The sequence below is a fragment of the Aethalodelphis obliquidens genome, unplaced genomic scaffold (assembly GCF_003676395.1).
Source record: "Aethalodelphis obliquidens isolate GAN/ISIS:26980383/991018 unplaced genomic scaffold, ASM367639v1 scaffold40, whole genome shotgun sequence".
NCBI lineage: Eukaryota > Metazoa > Chordata > Mammalia > Artiodactyla > Delphinidae > Aethalodelphis > Aethalodelphis obliquidens.
Window position 1 is genome coordinate 531,864 of NW_020837984.1, and position 14,449 is coordinate 546,312.

At 39.2% G+C, this 14,449-nt stretch overlaps 1 protein-coding gene and 1 non-coding gene across 2 annotated transcripts in view; one reads left to right on the forward strand and one right to left on the reverse strand.

Moving 5' to 3' along the window:
* Positions 1–1,337: 1,337 nt before the first annotated feature.
* ACYP2 (acylphosphatase 2) overlaps positions 1,338–14,449 on the forward strand; it is a 175,189-nt gene continuing 162,077 nt past the window's right edge. Inside the window, exon 1 of the mRNA XM_027131672.1 lies at positions 1,338–1,645. Coding sequence (XP_026987473.1) covers positions 1,504–1,645 — 142 coding nt within the window. The 5' untranslated portion in view covers positions 1,338–1,503. The remainder of the gene's footprint in view (positions 1,646–14,449) is intronic.
* On the reverse strand, positions 6,763–6,835 carry TRNAW-CCA (transfer RNA tryptophan (anticodon CCA)). Its single transcript has one exon. It is a non-coding gene; the product is annotated as a tRNA-Trp (tRNA).

Below are 14,449 nucleotides of genomic sequence, written 5' to 3' on the forward strand. Positions count from 1 at the left end.
ATTGATTAAAAAAAGGAAAATGTCAACCTTCCGAGTCAGTGACAAGATCTTTGATAGGCAGGGACAGGACCCAGTTTGAGATCTTACTTCTTGGAAGGCACAGTACTAGTGGGGAAGACAGTAAATAATTAGGATGAAATCTGGTAAGCACTTGCACAGGCAACTGAACAGGATATGGGAAGATCTGGGAACTGGAATAGGTATTCCAGATAAAGTAGATCCAAGAGCAAAGATTTTTTTAAAGTCAGGGTGTGTTCAGAGAGCTGAATAACTCAAAGTGTCTTGACAATAGGTTACCTATAACCTATAGGATGGGTAGAAGCAGGTAATAAGAGGTTAGTGGAGGCTGAAGACCCTCAGTTTTATTTGGAATGCAGTGTAGAGACTTTGAAGTCATTGAAAAGAATGACATAAGATCTATGTTGATTCTAGGGTCTGCATGCAGTGAACTGGAAGTGAGATGAGAGGAAGATGTAAGTTGTGAGGATTCTGCAATAAACCAGGATCTTCATTACATAAAATTACCGGATTAGCGCTTCCAGAATATATTTTACTGTAAATGATTTAACCACATTCCAAGCAAGTTTTAGATGATTTTTGGTGCTAATAGAATTGGCACATAGTATTGAATCAGATTGCAGAGGATTATTTTAATTATATGGCCAGATGCAGAGAAATATGTAAAGATCTCGAAGCCAACAAATATGTTGAGAAAGGCAAATTCTCACAAGTAAAAAGGATGTTGATTTCTAGAAGGCAGCACGTTATCAATAGCTGTATACAGATTCTCTGGAGTTGTGGGTTGCTTTAACACTTCATAACAGCTCACCAGGAAGTAATATTTTCTAAAGTATAAACTGCTTTAACCTTCTAGGCAACTGGAGGCATTGCTGAACAATGATCAAGATAATAAAAAAGCTATACGAGTTCACAGCAGACAAGATTTTTTGTTTCCATTAAAGTTTCTTGTCCCAGAATATATCACAATCCATTTAGAATATGGATTCAGGCCTAAAGCTTTTCTGACTCAATAGAAAAGAGGATGCAGATGTCACCTTAAGAACGGCTCAAAATCGCCTGACAGATTTGGCAGTTACCTAAACGTTTAATAAAAATTTACTCACTAACCAAATACTCTCAGTCACCGAGCTAGCAGGTCTTTCATTTCAAAAGAATCATTTTGGGGGTACCAAACTATTGACATCTGGGCCAAGCCTCCGCTTTTATTTAAATACAAACACTGGCAAAGAAGCGCAGCGGTTCGTTAAATCGCAGGGACTCGTAGCTGGCATCCCTCCCGGGAAGCGAGTCTGGTTCCACCACGGGGGAGGGGCAGGGAAAGGAGACCTCGGGCGCCAGGGACCTAGCGGGCTCTTTCTTCCAGGCGTCCCGGGCTGCCCTCACTACCAGTCCCCGCCGTCTCATTTGCCGCCTTCCGACGCGTGACCCCGGCGCGCTCGCGTCCCGGGCCGGTGACAGGCGCGAGGTGCGCCGAGCGGTCCCATGTGCGCCCTCCCTCTCGCGGCCGCTGCAGTCACCGCGCCCCGAATCCAGCTCCAGCTCCTCTGCCGAGGCCTCGCCGCCGCCATGTCTACCGCCAGGCCACTCAAATCCGTGGACTACGAAGTGTTCGGGAGAGTGCAGGGTAGGGGACCCCCTAACAGTGGGAGATCAAAGAGGTGTTGGGGAGGAAGAGTAGAAAGCTTCGACAAGCACACCCCATCTTAAGGACGCCCTGCCCCGTAGCGGCTAGGACTTCCGCTCGGCCATGACACAGCAGCCATGGGTGGGAAGGAGGCGAAGGGCGCATGCGCAGAAGAGCTGGGGTGGGCGGGATGGGGGCGAGGGAGGAGAGCGGAGCCGGGGAAAGACTGGGAGGAGGAGGAACAGCCGGGCGCAGGGAGTGGGCCACTTAAGGGGGTCCGGGGAGTGCAGACTGAGAGGACAAAATGAAGTGGGGGAAGGAAAGAAGAGAGGGTCTTTGAACTAGTGGTCCCCGTTACTCACCACTGAACTACTGCGCTTGACTTGAGTTTAGGATGGACACCTAAGATGGTGTTTGAGGGTTCTCTTTGTAGGAGATTATACTTTTTTTTTTCCTGTATAGCTCCTGAAAGAATTATTAAGTTGTTATCTAATTTTTGTCTCATTATAAGTTTAAATCGTTGTAGAGGATGTCAGGTCTGGCTTATTGTAACTATCGTTATTTCTAACTTAAAATGTTAAATCACTGAAATTTATCCAGTGGAATATAAATATGGTAGTGATTTACTATTTGCCATCATTCATTCAAAGCAAAGCTTTTTAACAGTGGGAAATTTTGCATCATACCTTTTCCTCTTTGAATTTGATTTCCATTCCATTTTCCCCACAGAATTTTATCCTATTGTTATGCTTGAGCAGTTTCTAATTGGTCACCTACCAAACTTCTCTGCAATATGTATGTGCATATGTATGTGTATATATATACACACATACATATATTTTCTTAATTTCCTTTGACCATAAAGCTCTATTTATTTTTTTTTCTTTTGGCTTGAGTTACTATTGTGACTATTATTAGAATACACTTGATGAAAATAATATAAATACATTTAAAAGTGTGATAACCATTATTAAAATTTAAAAGGTAAATTTGTTTTGGAAATTTATTTCTTACAGGGAAAGCTGGAGGTTTCATGGAACATTGATTAAAGGGTTGAGTTATCTTTGTATTTTGGTATTCTAGAGGTTTTTACACTTTGGGGCAGTGTACCAGGATAAGAAAAAGGATGGGTGAGTGTATGCCTTTTGTAAAGAAATAGCTCTTTCTTTCAAAGGGTAACTGTGGGAAGGGAGGTAGGAAAGGAGAATCATGGCGTATTACAGGTGTCTCCTCAGACAAGTCACTTTTAGGGGAAAAAAAAATATGGAAGTTCTAGATACAGAAATTGATTACTTAAAATTATTCATGCTTTGTACCCTTTAGAATGTCTTCGGTACACCCAGGGGTATGGTATTCTAGATTGAAAGCTACCCCCAAAAGTCATTGAAACATGTATATAAAAATGAAAATGGTGGCAAAGATCATTTGACAAACTATTTGGTCTACTGGACAGAGACGGGAGTAGTTAAGGAGCGTGTGTGTGCACATGTGTGACGTTTACTGAGGGTGTACCATGTGCTGAGCATCCTACTATTATTTACTTAATCTTCATCACAATTTTGTGAGATATATGTCTTAGTACTGTTTTAACAATGATAAAATAGATAGAGTGTCAGTAACTTGGACAAGCCGTTAGTCGACAAATGGGATTTGATCCTGCATCTCTCTAACTCTAAAACCTGCACTTTCCCATTAGATGAGGTTTTCTGATAACACATAATGTATTTCTATTAATTTTAGCTATGTGATTGCACTTTGTCCATATGGTGGTCACATGGTGTATGAAGATCAATTTGGGGCAACAGTATACATAATAGGAAAGAGAAATGTACGCTATATAAACAGTGGGGTTTAAAAATCAACTTTAGGGGAATAACTGTTGTTTACAGTATGTTAAATGGAAGAGAGTACATGCATACTATTGATTTATCAAGGCCTAGTATGTGGGACAAATTCACAATCACATATTTGCACACATATACATCAACATTTGCTGAGAATCTAGGATGTGCCAAACTCTGTACTCATTTAATCGTCAACCCTATGACCTCAACCATTTTCCTCATTTAACAAATGGAGAATTTAAGGCATAGTGAAGTAACTTTCCCGTTACAGAGTGAGTTAAGTGGTGATGCTGGGATTTGAACCTTGACAGTTTTATACCAGGGCCCATGCTTTTAATCAGTATATCCTACTGATCCTCCTCTCAATACCTTTTCCACCTTTATTTTGCCTTCCTCCGAACCTATGAACCGAACACATACATACACTGATGCAGGGCATTTGGACCTGGCCATCTATACACCATTCCAGATGATTCTGAGGATGTTTTTATGGTCTTTTAGGCTCCAAGGAAGTTTGACCTTGTCAGTAGGCAGTTAGCACATTCAAAACTGCAGCCTCTGACTCTCTCTCTGTTGCTTGCTGGCACTATCACCGTTGCAGTATATCAGTCTGCGTCTCTCTGTGTCTCACAGAACTGCTCACAATTTTTTAGTGGATTACCTAAGAAATAAATACAAACCACTAGCTTTTTGTCTGAGTCATAATGATAGTGTAGAAATAATTAACAATAAATGATAAAAAATTTTAATTTTATTTTAATAATGTAAAATGGAGAATGATTAAAGGGATCTTTAAAAGTGTGGAATAATAAAATCTTAGTGAATACTCACTTGTTAGAAATAACGGCTATGAAGGTAAATTTACAATGGAGGAAGCTATAATTAGGAACATTGAATATGGACAAGATATAGATTGATAAATAAAATTGTCATTAAAATATTTAAATGAAAAATATTCTTAATGAAAATTGCTTCAATGATATAAAAATTAATTTGGAAAATGATTTAACTGTCTTGTTCTGATGGAAAATTGATCAGTGAATTGAATTAGCTTGACGGAGCTTATGACAGAAAATATTTTCTAACCAAAATACAGAGTATGCTGTTATATTTGTATTTAGAGTGTTTGAATTTAAATCATCCTTGGTGCCATAATGGTAGTCAAAATGTTCTAGGGGTCAAATATACTCTGCCTTGTTCTCCAATACACACACCCTAATTTGCAAACAGATTGCATTTCAAGAACTAGTTTATAAATTGGTTGTTTGAAATTCAGGAAAATACATTTATAGAAATAATATTACAAATAGTGGATTTATTTCTCGGACCTTTCTGCAAAGTCCACTCATAGAGCTATAGGCTTGTTGACAGAAATAATCAATAAACAATCTATAATTGGAATAGAAAAGAGTTTTATTTCAGCCAAACTGAGGACTGTAGCTGGGGAGACAGTCTCTCAGGTAATTCTGAGGAACTGCTCTGGAGAAGCATGGTTTCCAGCACAGTTTTATATCTTGTCAGAACAAAGAACATCTAACAAATCAGCGATTCATTCCTTCAGGGTTTCAAAAAAACAGATCAGCATGTACACAGGGAGCCAGTATGTCCTTGGCACCTGGGAAGAGAGTCCTATCATCAAAGAAGTACCAGCATTGGCATCCCAGAAAGTGAGGCATTTAATCTTTATTTTTAACATGGACATTCTTTACTTCTGATTAAGGTGCCCTTTTCTTTAACAGTTAAAGCAGATGTACAGTGTTTGATAAGCCACAAACAGGCTGTTTTAGTTAGCATAAAAGTCAAGTTAATTCCTGGATAAGCCAGAATGACTTTCCCATCCCTCAATATGTGAACATTTCTTCCATCAGGCTGCTGCTGCTCTCCATTGCTGCTTCCTTCCCTCTATTTTTTTTAATAATTTTTTTGTTTGTTTTAGTACAGTTTTAGAATTATAGAAAAGTTAGAAAGATACTATAGAGAGTTCCTGTATACTCCACATCCGGTTTCCCCTACTGTAAACATCTTACATTAGTGTGGTACATTTGTCACAACTGGTGAGCCAATATTGATACATTATTTTTAACTAAAGTCTATACTTTATTCAGATTTCCTTAGTTTTTACCTAAAGTCCTCTTCTGTTCAGGATTCGTCTAGGCTATCATATTACATTGAGTCATCTTGTCCCCTTAGGCTCCTTTACACTGTGATAGTTTCTCAAACTTGCCTTGTTTTCCATGACCTTGGCAGTTTGGAGGAGTACTTTGATGCTAGGTACCTTGTAGAATGCTCCCATACTGGTATTTGTCTGGTATTTTTGTTGTAAGACTGAGGTTGTGGGTTATCAGGAAGAAGACCACAGAGGTACAGTGCCATTCCCACCAGCATATCAAGGGTACATGACTTACCACTGTTGAGGTTAACCTTGATCACCTGGCTGAGATAGTGTTTGTCCACTGTTAAGTTACTCTTTTTTTCCGCTCCCTTTCCATCCTCTACTTTATCTCCATATTCTCAAGAAGCTCCATGTTTTTTTTTCCCACCAACTTCTGTTACATTACGGGCTTTGGGATGAGGGATAGGGGAGTAGGGGACTGACCTCCTGGGTTTTTAGAGCATTTGTAACTATGGCATGGCTTATAATGTTCCTATAAATGTTTTTTTTCCCTATAAATGTTTAATTACAATTACATCAAGAATAATCTGAAATTTTGAAAGAGAAATTGATTAAGCTATGTATAGATGCTCTACCAACTCTCAGGTAAATACTGACGACACTTGTAGAAGTGGACTGTGGCAATCTGTTGGTTTACCTGTGCGTTAGAAATTTAACAGTTTGTTTTTGATGGGATTGACTCAGATTTAGAATGGGAGTAACTTATTAGACTACAGAAATAAATAGCGATTTTCTTTAAGATTGCTTAAAATGAAAATTAGGATAATTACTAAATAGCTTTGTCAGACACCACATAATTTAGGTGTATACATTTTTCCTTACATAGACAGGTAAGTGGAAAAGTTATGTTTTAAAGGTTGAAAATTTTAGTACATTAAAGTCAAGAAATACGATTAACTCTAATTCCCTTTCTCATCTTTCTTCCTATAGCATTTCATTTGTAGTTCTGTTCTACTTCTTGTTTTTACTTCTCCAAATCCATCCTCCCTTTTTAAAAAAAATATTTATTTATTTATTTGGTTATGCCGGGTCTCAGTTGTGGCACGTGGGATCTTTAGTTGTGGCATGTGGGATCTTTAGTTGTGGCATGTGGGATCTAGTTCCCTGGCCAGAGATCGAACCTGGGCCCCCTGCATTGGAAGCATGGAGTCTTACCCACTGGACCACCAGGGAAGTCCCTCTCCTTTCAACTATAGTTATTTGTGTACACCTATCTGTGTCTCTCACTAGACAATAAGGACAGTATTGAGTGGGCCAAAAATGCCTTCGGTTTTTTAAGTAAAAATAAAAGACACATTTTTAAAATTTTTCACCAAGAACTTTATTGAACAAAGTATTCACCCTTTTGTTCCACTACCTTCTGCCATTTTTCAGGCAACTTTATGATTCCATCTTCCTAAAACTTTTTATCTTTTTGAGCAAAGAACTATTCCAGGTACCTTTTACAGTCTTCCAGGGAATTGAAATTTTTTCCATTAAGAGAATTTTATAAAGACTGAAATAAAGGGAAATCTGAAAGTGCAATGTCTGGTGAATACGGTGGATGAATCAGAACTTCCCAGCCAAGCTGTAAAGTTTTTGCTTGGTCGTCAAAGAAACATGCGGTCTTGCATTATCCTGATGGAAGATTATGCGTTTTCTGTTATAATTCTGGACACTTTTCGTCAGGTGCCACTTTCAGTTGGTCTAATTGGGAGCAGTACTTGTTGGAATTAATCGTTTCGTTTTCCAGAAGGAGCTCATGTTAGAGGACTCCCTTCCAATCCCACCATATACACAACATCACCTTCTTTGGATGAAGACCGGCCTTTGGTGTGGTTGGTGGTGGTTCATTTCGCTTGCCCCACGATCTCTTCCATTCCACATTGTTGTACAGTATCCACTTTTCATCGCCTGTCACAATTTGTTTTAAAAATGGAATGTTTTCATTACATTTAAGTAGAGAATCGCATGTGATTCTCAAGAAGGTTTTGAGGTTTGCCAGGTTTGCCTGCCATGTCAAGAAGGTTTTTTTCGTTTAACTTATGTGGAACCCAAACATCAAAGCGAATCACATAACCAAGCTGGGGCAAATGATTTTCAGTGCTTGATTTGGATATTTTGAGTGTGTCGGCTATCTCCCGCGTGGTATAACATTGATTGTTCTCAATTATTGTTTCAATTTGATCGCTATCAACTTCAACTGGTCTACAGGACTGTGGAGCATCGTCCTGCGAGAAATCTCCAGCACGAAACTTCGCAAACCACTTTTGACACGTTCGATCTGTCACAGCACCTTCTCCACACACCACACAAATCTTTTTCGGCATTTCAGTTGCGTTTTTACCTTTCTTGAAATAATAAAGCATAATATGCTAAAAATGTTGCTTTTTTTCTTTCATCTCCAATATTAAAATGGGTACACAAAAATTCACCAATTTTGATGTCTTTTTTTAAATGCTCACTGATATGACAAATGTCACATACAATCTAACAAAATTGTTTTGAATGAAGTTAAAGACAACTAAGTGCTACTAGAGCCATCTTATGCAAAAAACTGAACTAACCTTTTGGCCCACCCAATATTTTAAAGGTTAAGCTAGCTTGTTTTTATATCCCCTACAGGCTGTGCTTCTGGTGGGAACTTCCAAAGTATCTCAAATTAAATTCAAGTGTTTGGGATAGTTGGCTTAGAGAAGAAACAGTAGTGTATTTGCTGTTTCGACTATTTGAAAGATGCCATGGTGTGTGGCTCCAGGGGACAGATCCTGGATGGATGTTGGAAGGTTAAAGTAAGGCAGAATTTTATTCCATAGAAGGAAGGACTTTCTAACAATTAAAGATGTTTAAAGTCATTAAGGGCTGCTTTGTAAGGTAGTGACTTGATGACTTCCTGCATTCAAAATTGACACATGCAGTTCGATCCCAGGATGAAGGATTACAGGTTAATATGAAAATTTGATTTTACATGAAAGGATCCTGATGTTTAGAATTCATCATATGGTTTCTTTAAACATCAGTACTTCTTTGTAGATTTAAAGTATGATTTGCTTTGCAAATATTCACCTCAGAGTTTCTCCCTGACACATCTTTTCACAAAGCAAGGTCCAGTTGCAGCTGACTGAGCCTTGATTGAGTGGCATATTTTGTTTGAGTCTCTCATAACTGAAGCGGCTGATGTCTGTCCCAGTTTCCAGAGCAGTGTGTCTGTAAAAAAAACTGCATGTGTCATATCAGCTTCCCTTCTCTTTAGCAAGCAGGGTGAAAGCAGTGTAGAGAGGCCACGGAAGCCCATGGAAGCAACTTCTCCAGTACAGGCCCTGTCCTGAGAGTGCTCAGTTCCAGTCAGTGCTACTCAACTGCAGAAAATCTGTGTTCACATTCAGTTTGTTTGCTATATGGACCTCCCTCTGTTGCACAGAATGCTTCAGACTAGGGATGGGGACTCTCAGAAAGACTGAGAAAATTCCAGAGCTTTGGACAGTTAATTCCTGCATGGTTCACTGCGTCACAAAGTTAATGGGCTGGAGGTCCTGACACCTCTTGATAGACATTCCTTCTAAGGCTTTAAAATATGGGTTGTGGTTGAGGGACCCAGTAAACAACACCCCTCTTTATTATGTGAGTTATTGACAAGTAAGAAAATGAGTAAAGCAGAGTTTGGGGATGTGTCTCAATCTTCAGGTAAGTAGACTTCATAATAATCTGTACTGCAGAATTAAACACACCAACCCAGGCACCAGCAGGGCTCCCTCAACAGAACAGAAGGGATGATTCCTTTGAATAACTAGTTCCCAGAAGGAAGAAGAGGAAGCACCTGGACTGTGTATGTTTCTCCTCCCAAACTTAACCATTAGATAAGTCACTGCATGTCCCCGAGTTAGGAACAGGTAGAGAGTGGCCAGGAGTGACACACTAGTGGATATTTCTCCCCGTTAAAGGAACTATCACATGGGCAAAGAAACTTTCTCTCCCAGAAATAAACAGTGACATCTAGAGGGAGCTCAACTATTTAGTTCTGGTTGTAGTACTTCAAGATGATCTGCAGAGCACAGTTTTTTGGTGTGGAATGATAGGAGAAGTCAGGGATGTTGTATGGAGAGCAAATTGGGGAATGACTGTCCTTGTTCTACAGAGAGAGAAAGGAAGGACGACGTCACAGTCCTGTTTCCTTTTTTGTGTGTGTGACATAAAAAAAAATTGAGATCTAATTCACATAGTATTAAATTCACTCTTGTAACGTGTTCAAACATACTAAATATACAGTGTTTTTTACTGTATTCACAATGTTTTGCAGCTATCATCACTATCTAATTTAGAATATTTCCATCACCCCAAAAAGAATCCCTGCCCCACAGTTCCCTTTATCAGTTATTCCCCATCCCCTACTTCCCCCATCCCTCAGGGATGTCGCTGCCAAGGTCTCTGTGATTTCCTTGGACTTTCCTTCATGGTTTCAAGATGGCTGCTATCGCTCCAATCAGTACATTCACCCTACAGTCAGGAAGAGAGAGGGAACAAGGAGGAAACCCCTGGCTGAGACAGCCCCTGTCAAAGAGCTTTCCTGAAAGCTTCAACAAGTGATTTGGCTGAACCACTTGACATGGACCACCCCTTATAAGGAAGATCGATAAATATAGAAGAGCATGTTGCTGCCTCAAGTAAAATCAGAATTCTGTTAGAAAAGCAGAAGGGGAAAACGGATTTTGTGTAGGCAACTAATAGTGTCTGTCGCAGATATTCATATGTTAAATACATTTAACAGCATAGTAATTACATTTGGTAGTCTTTCCCAAGTAGTGATGCAAAAGGACATACTACAGAAAGACTTTGATCTCCCTGGTCTCAGTCTCAAGATATTTGGTTTATAGCCAAGACAACCTAAATTTCTGTTAAGTACATATTGAATCTTTCACATATGATTTATCTCAGTCTTATTTTTTATTCCATTTATCACTGCTTAAAGCAATGGGCAACACTTGTATTATCTACCCAATTTGTCAAGCAGTATGAACTTAGCCTAAAATTAAGTCTCTTAAACTTAAAGGACAATCCTTTAGTTATACTGTTTTAAGATCTGTTTAATAAATGTGTGTGTGCCCTTACCATTCATAGTTACAAATACAGCCGCCATGTCCTGCTCTAGTCCTCTATCCCAAGTCCTCTAAGTTCTGTAAGACAACCAGTTTAACCATTTCTTTTTTCAGTTCTTATGGTTGTTAAGCCATTATTTATAAACAACATGCTCATATTAATATTTCCTGATTTGTCAACTTAGGCATTATGTAGTGACTTCTTGCTACCCTTTTTAGTATATAGTATATTATATATAAACACACACACACACACATCAAACTATATATTATCATTTAGATAAAGCAGTAAAGTTCTGCTAGAATCAACACAGAAGTCTTATGATTCTTTCCAGCTTTGAGTGCAGTAAATTTATCATCATCACTTTGAAATTAAACTTAAACTCTAATCAGTATGGTTGCATGTATATTTACAATGTTAATAATGAATTACTACAGGACAGTAAAACAGTTCACTTAAATACTTATCAGCTGGTTTTTCTTTCACTTATTTATTCAACAACTGTGTGCCAAGCTCTGGTCTAGGTGCTGGGGACACAGTGTTGAACAAGACAGAAAAAAAAACCCCACAAATAAATACCTAGTAATATCATATGGTAATCGGTTATGCATATCCAGGAAACATATAAGGATGCAGTGCTGTTTTAGATAAATTGGTCAGGGACTATTTCTCTATGGAGATGACATTGGTGCAGAGACATGAATGATGAGAAGGAGCCAGCAATGAGAAGATCAGGGGGAAGAGCAGTTCAGACAGAGGGAATAGTAAATGCAAAGGCCATGAGGCAGGAATATCCTTGGCATGTTGAGGGACACAAAGGAGAAAAATTTGGCTGGAATGGAATGAGCAGACAGGAGTCCTAAGAGATGAGACAGAGCATTAGAAAGGGGCCTGGAGGCTGTGGTAACCAGAATGTATTTTATTTTGAGTGTGATAGGGAGCCACCAGAGGGTTTTAAGCTGGGAAAGGAAGTGATTTGATTTTACTTAAGGAAAGAAAACCACCTTGGCTGCTTTATGGAGACTAGACTGTAGGAGGGCAGAACTAGACATAGGGAGACTAGTGAAGGGGGCCACTGCTGTGGATTAGTTGAGAGATTATGATAACTTGGACTAGGGTGTAAAAACATTTTTACCCATTTTTCTAGAAACAGTTGAAATAGAATTAAACTATTTTTTAGCAAGTCTTGAAAATGAAGTTTGGGGCTAGAAATAATTGGTAAAATGGGTGCAGTGACATGGTTTTGAATATTTAACCATGCGTGGGATCCAAGTAGGTCATGATCCTGATTTGGGGACTTTGCACATGCTCTTCCATCTTCAATGTTATTCCATTCTCATCATACTAATTTTTGCTCATCATTGAAGTATCAATGTCCCGTTTTCAATAAGCCTGCCCTAAAATTACCCAAGACTGGGTGGGTCATTTGTTTGTCCTGTGAACTCCCACTTGCATCCTGGTTTATACATCTTTCAGCTCATAATTGTTCTATGTTTTATTTATTTTTAAAGTTTTATTTATTATTCTTTGTTCTTTTTTCCCCAGTTTTATTGAGATATAATTGCCATACAGTACTATATAAGTTTAAGGTGTACAGCATGATTTGACTTACATCATGAAATGATTATCACAATAAGTTTAGTGACTATCAATCATCTCATATAGATACAAAATAAAAGAAAAAGGAATAAATATTTTTCCTTGTGATGAGAACTCTTATGAGTTACTCTCTTCACAACTTTCATATGTAACATAAGCATAAGTTAATTTTATTTATCATGTTGCACATCACATCCCTAGTACTTATTGATCTTATAACTGGAAGTTTGTACCTGTTGTCTTCTACATTTTAATTGCCATTTTACTTGTCTATCTTCCACACTATACTGTAAGCTCCTAGATGGCAGGACTGTCTTATTTACTCATCTCATTCTCTGCAGAATTAGACAATGAATATTTGTTAAGTGAATAATCACAATGTCTGAAAGTGTGCTTATTTTTTTTAAAAATATTTATTTATATATTTGGTTGCACCAGGCCTTAGTTGCAGCATGTGGGCTCCTTAGTTGTGGCATGCGAACTCTTAGTTGCCGCATGCATGTGGGACCTAGTTCACTGACCAGGGATTGAACGCAGAGTCTTATCCACTGCACCACCAGGGAAGTCCCTAGTGTGCTTATTAAATATATGAATTGTGGGGCTTCCCTGTTGGTGCAGTGATTGAGAGTCCGCCTACCGATGCAGGGCACACAGGTTCGTGCCCCGGTCCGGGAAGATAGCACATGCCATGGAGCGGCTGGGCCCATGAGCCATGGCCGCTGAGCCTGCGCGTCCAGAGCCTGTGCTCCGCATCGGGAGAGGCCACAGCAGTGAGAGGCCCGCCTACCACAAAAAAATAAAAAATTTAAAAAAAAAAAAAATATATATATATATATATATATATATATATATATGTGAGTTACCTGATTCTTAGATTATGTCTGTGTGAAAAGAACATTTCATTAGCAGACTGCAGTAGGTAATTTCCTTAACCCTGCAATGTGTTGGATAACTCTTTTAAAAATTCCTCAAATCCTGTCACCTTAAGCAAATAGCCTTTTTGTCATCAGTAAATAGATGGTGGAAGGGCTGCTGGGAATTCATAAATGTTGAAAGGATGTTGCTCTTCACCGGGGGTGGAGTGGGGTGGAGTAGGGTGGAGTGGGCAGCTTGTTGTTAACCTCCCTTTCTGGCAGCTCCGGTGTTTCTGGCAGTAAGTAGTAAGGGTGGAGGGAGCAACCTAAGTGACAGGCTGCCTGCTCTGCTCCAGCACCAAATCCAGTTAGAGTGCAGGACAGGGTTTTTTGTCTTTTCATTGTCCATGGTTTCTTTCAAGTAGCGCTGTTGACTTGTAAAATAGCTGAGGCAATATTGACATGCAAGTACATGATTTATTACCAACACGAATTTGAACAGCATGAATGAGAAACGCATCAGACCTGCAGTACCCTACAAGATTGGAGTTTTCCCCTTTGTGATGCAATTCTTCACCTGAAATATAAATCCTTTTCAAACCTTTCCCAGACCTTCCTTTAAGGTGGAGCCAACCATTGATTCTAAACTTTAGCGGGCATAAAAATCACCTGGAGAGCGTGTTAAAATTGGATTCCAAGATGCAACCTGCAGAGTTTCTGATTCTTTAGTGCTGGGGAGGAGCTTGACAATTTGATTTTCTAAAAACCTCTCAGGTGATGCTGGTGCCTCTGGTTCATGGACCGGTCTGAATAGGAAAGAGCTGGACTATATGTTTCCAATTTCTGTTTACTTCAGTTGCATGTGCTTTCTTTTCTTATTGCTAACATCATTTGGGGCTGTTCACTGTTGAGAAACTCAGAGGGGAATATGCACAATAGGCCTGGACCCAAACCTTCAACTCTGCTTAGTCAGTGTCTTCTGGGATCCCCTCACTCCAGGAAAAAATGACTGCACACTTATCCACAGTTCTGCCTGTTTTGTCTCTTCTACATGGTCTGGTTAACCTGAAGTTTCTCTTGAATTTTCTGCCCATTCCTTTTATATCTACTGACTCATGTCTTTCCCTCCATCTATATAACAGATTACCTTTCTGGTTCTTCTTCAGATCAATACTCCCCACTCATCCTTCCCTCACATTGATAGGTATCTTTTTTTTTTTTTCTGGTATGCGGGCCTCTCACTGTTGTGGCCTCTCCTGTT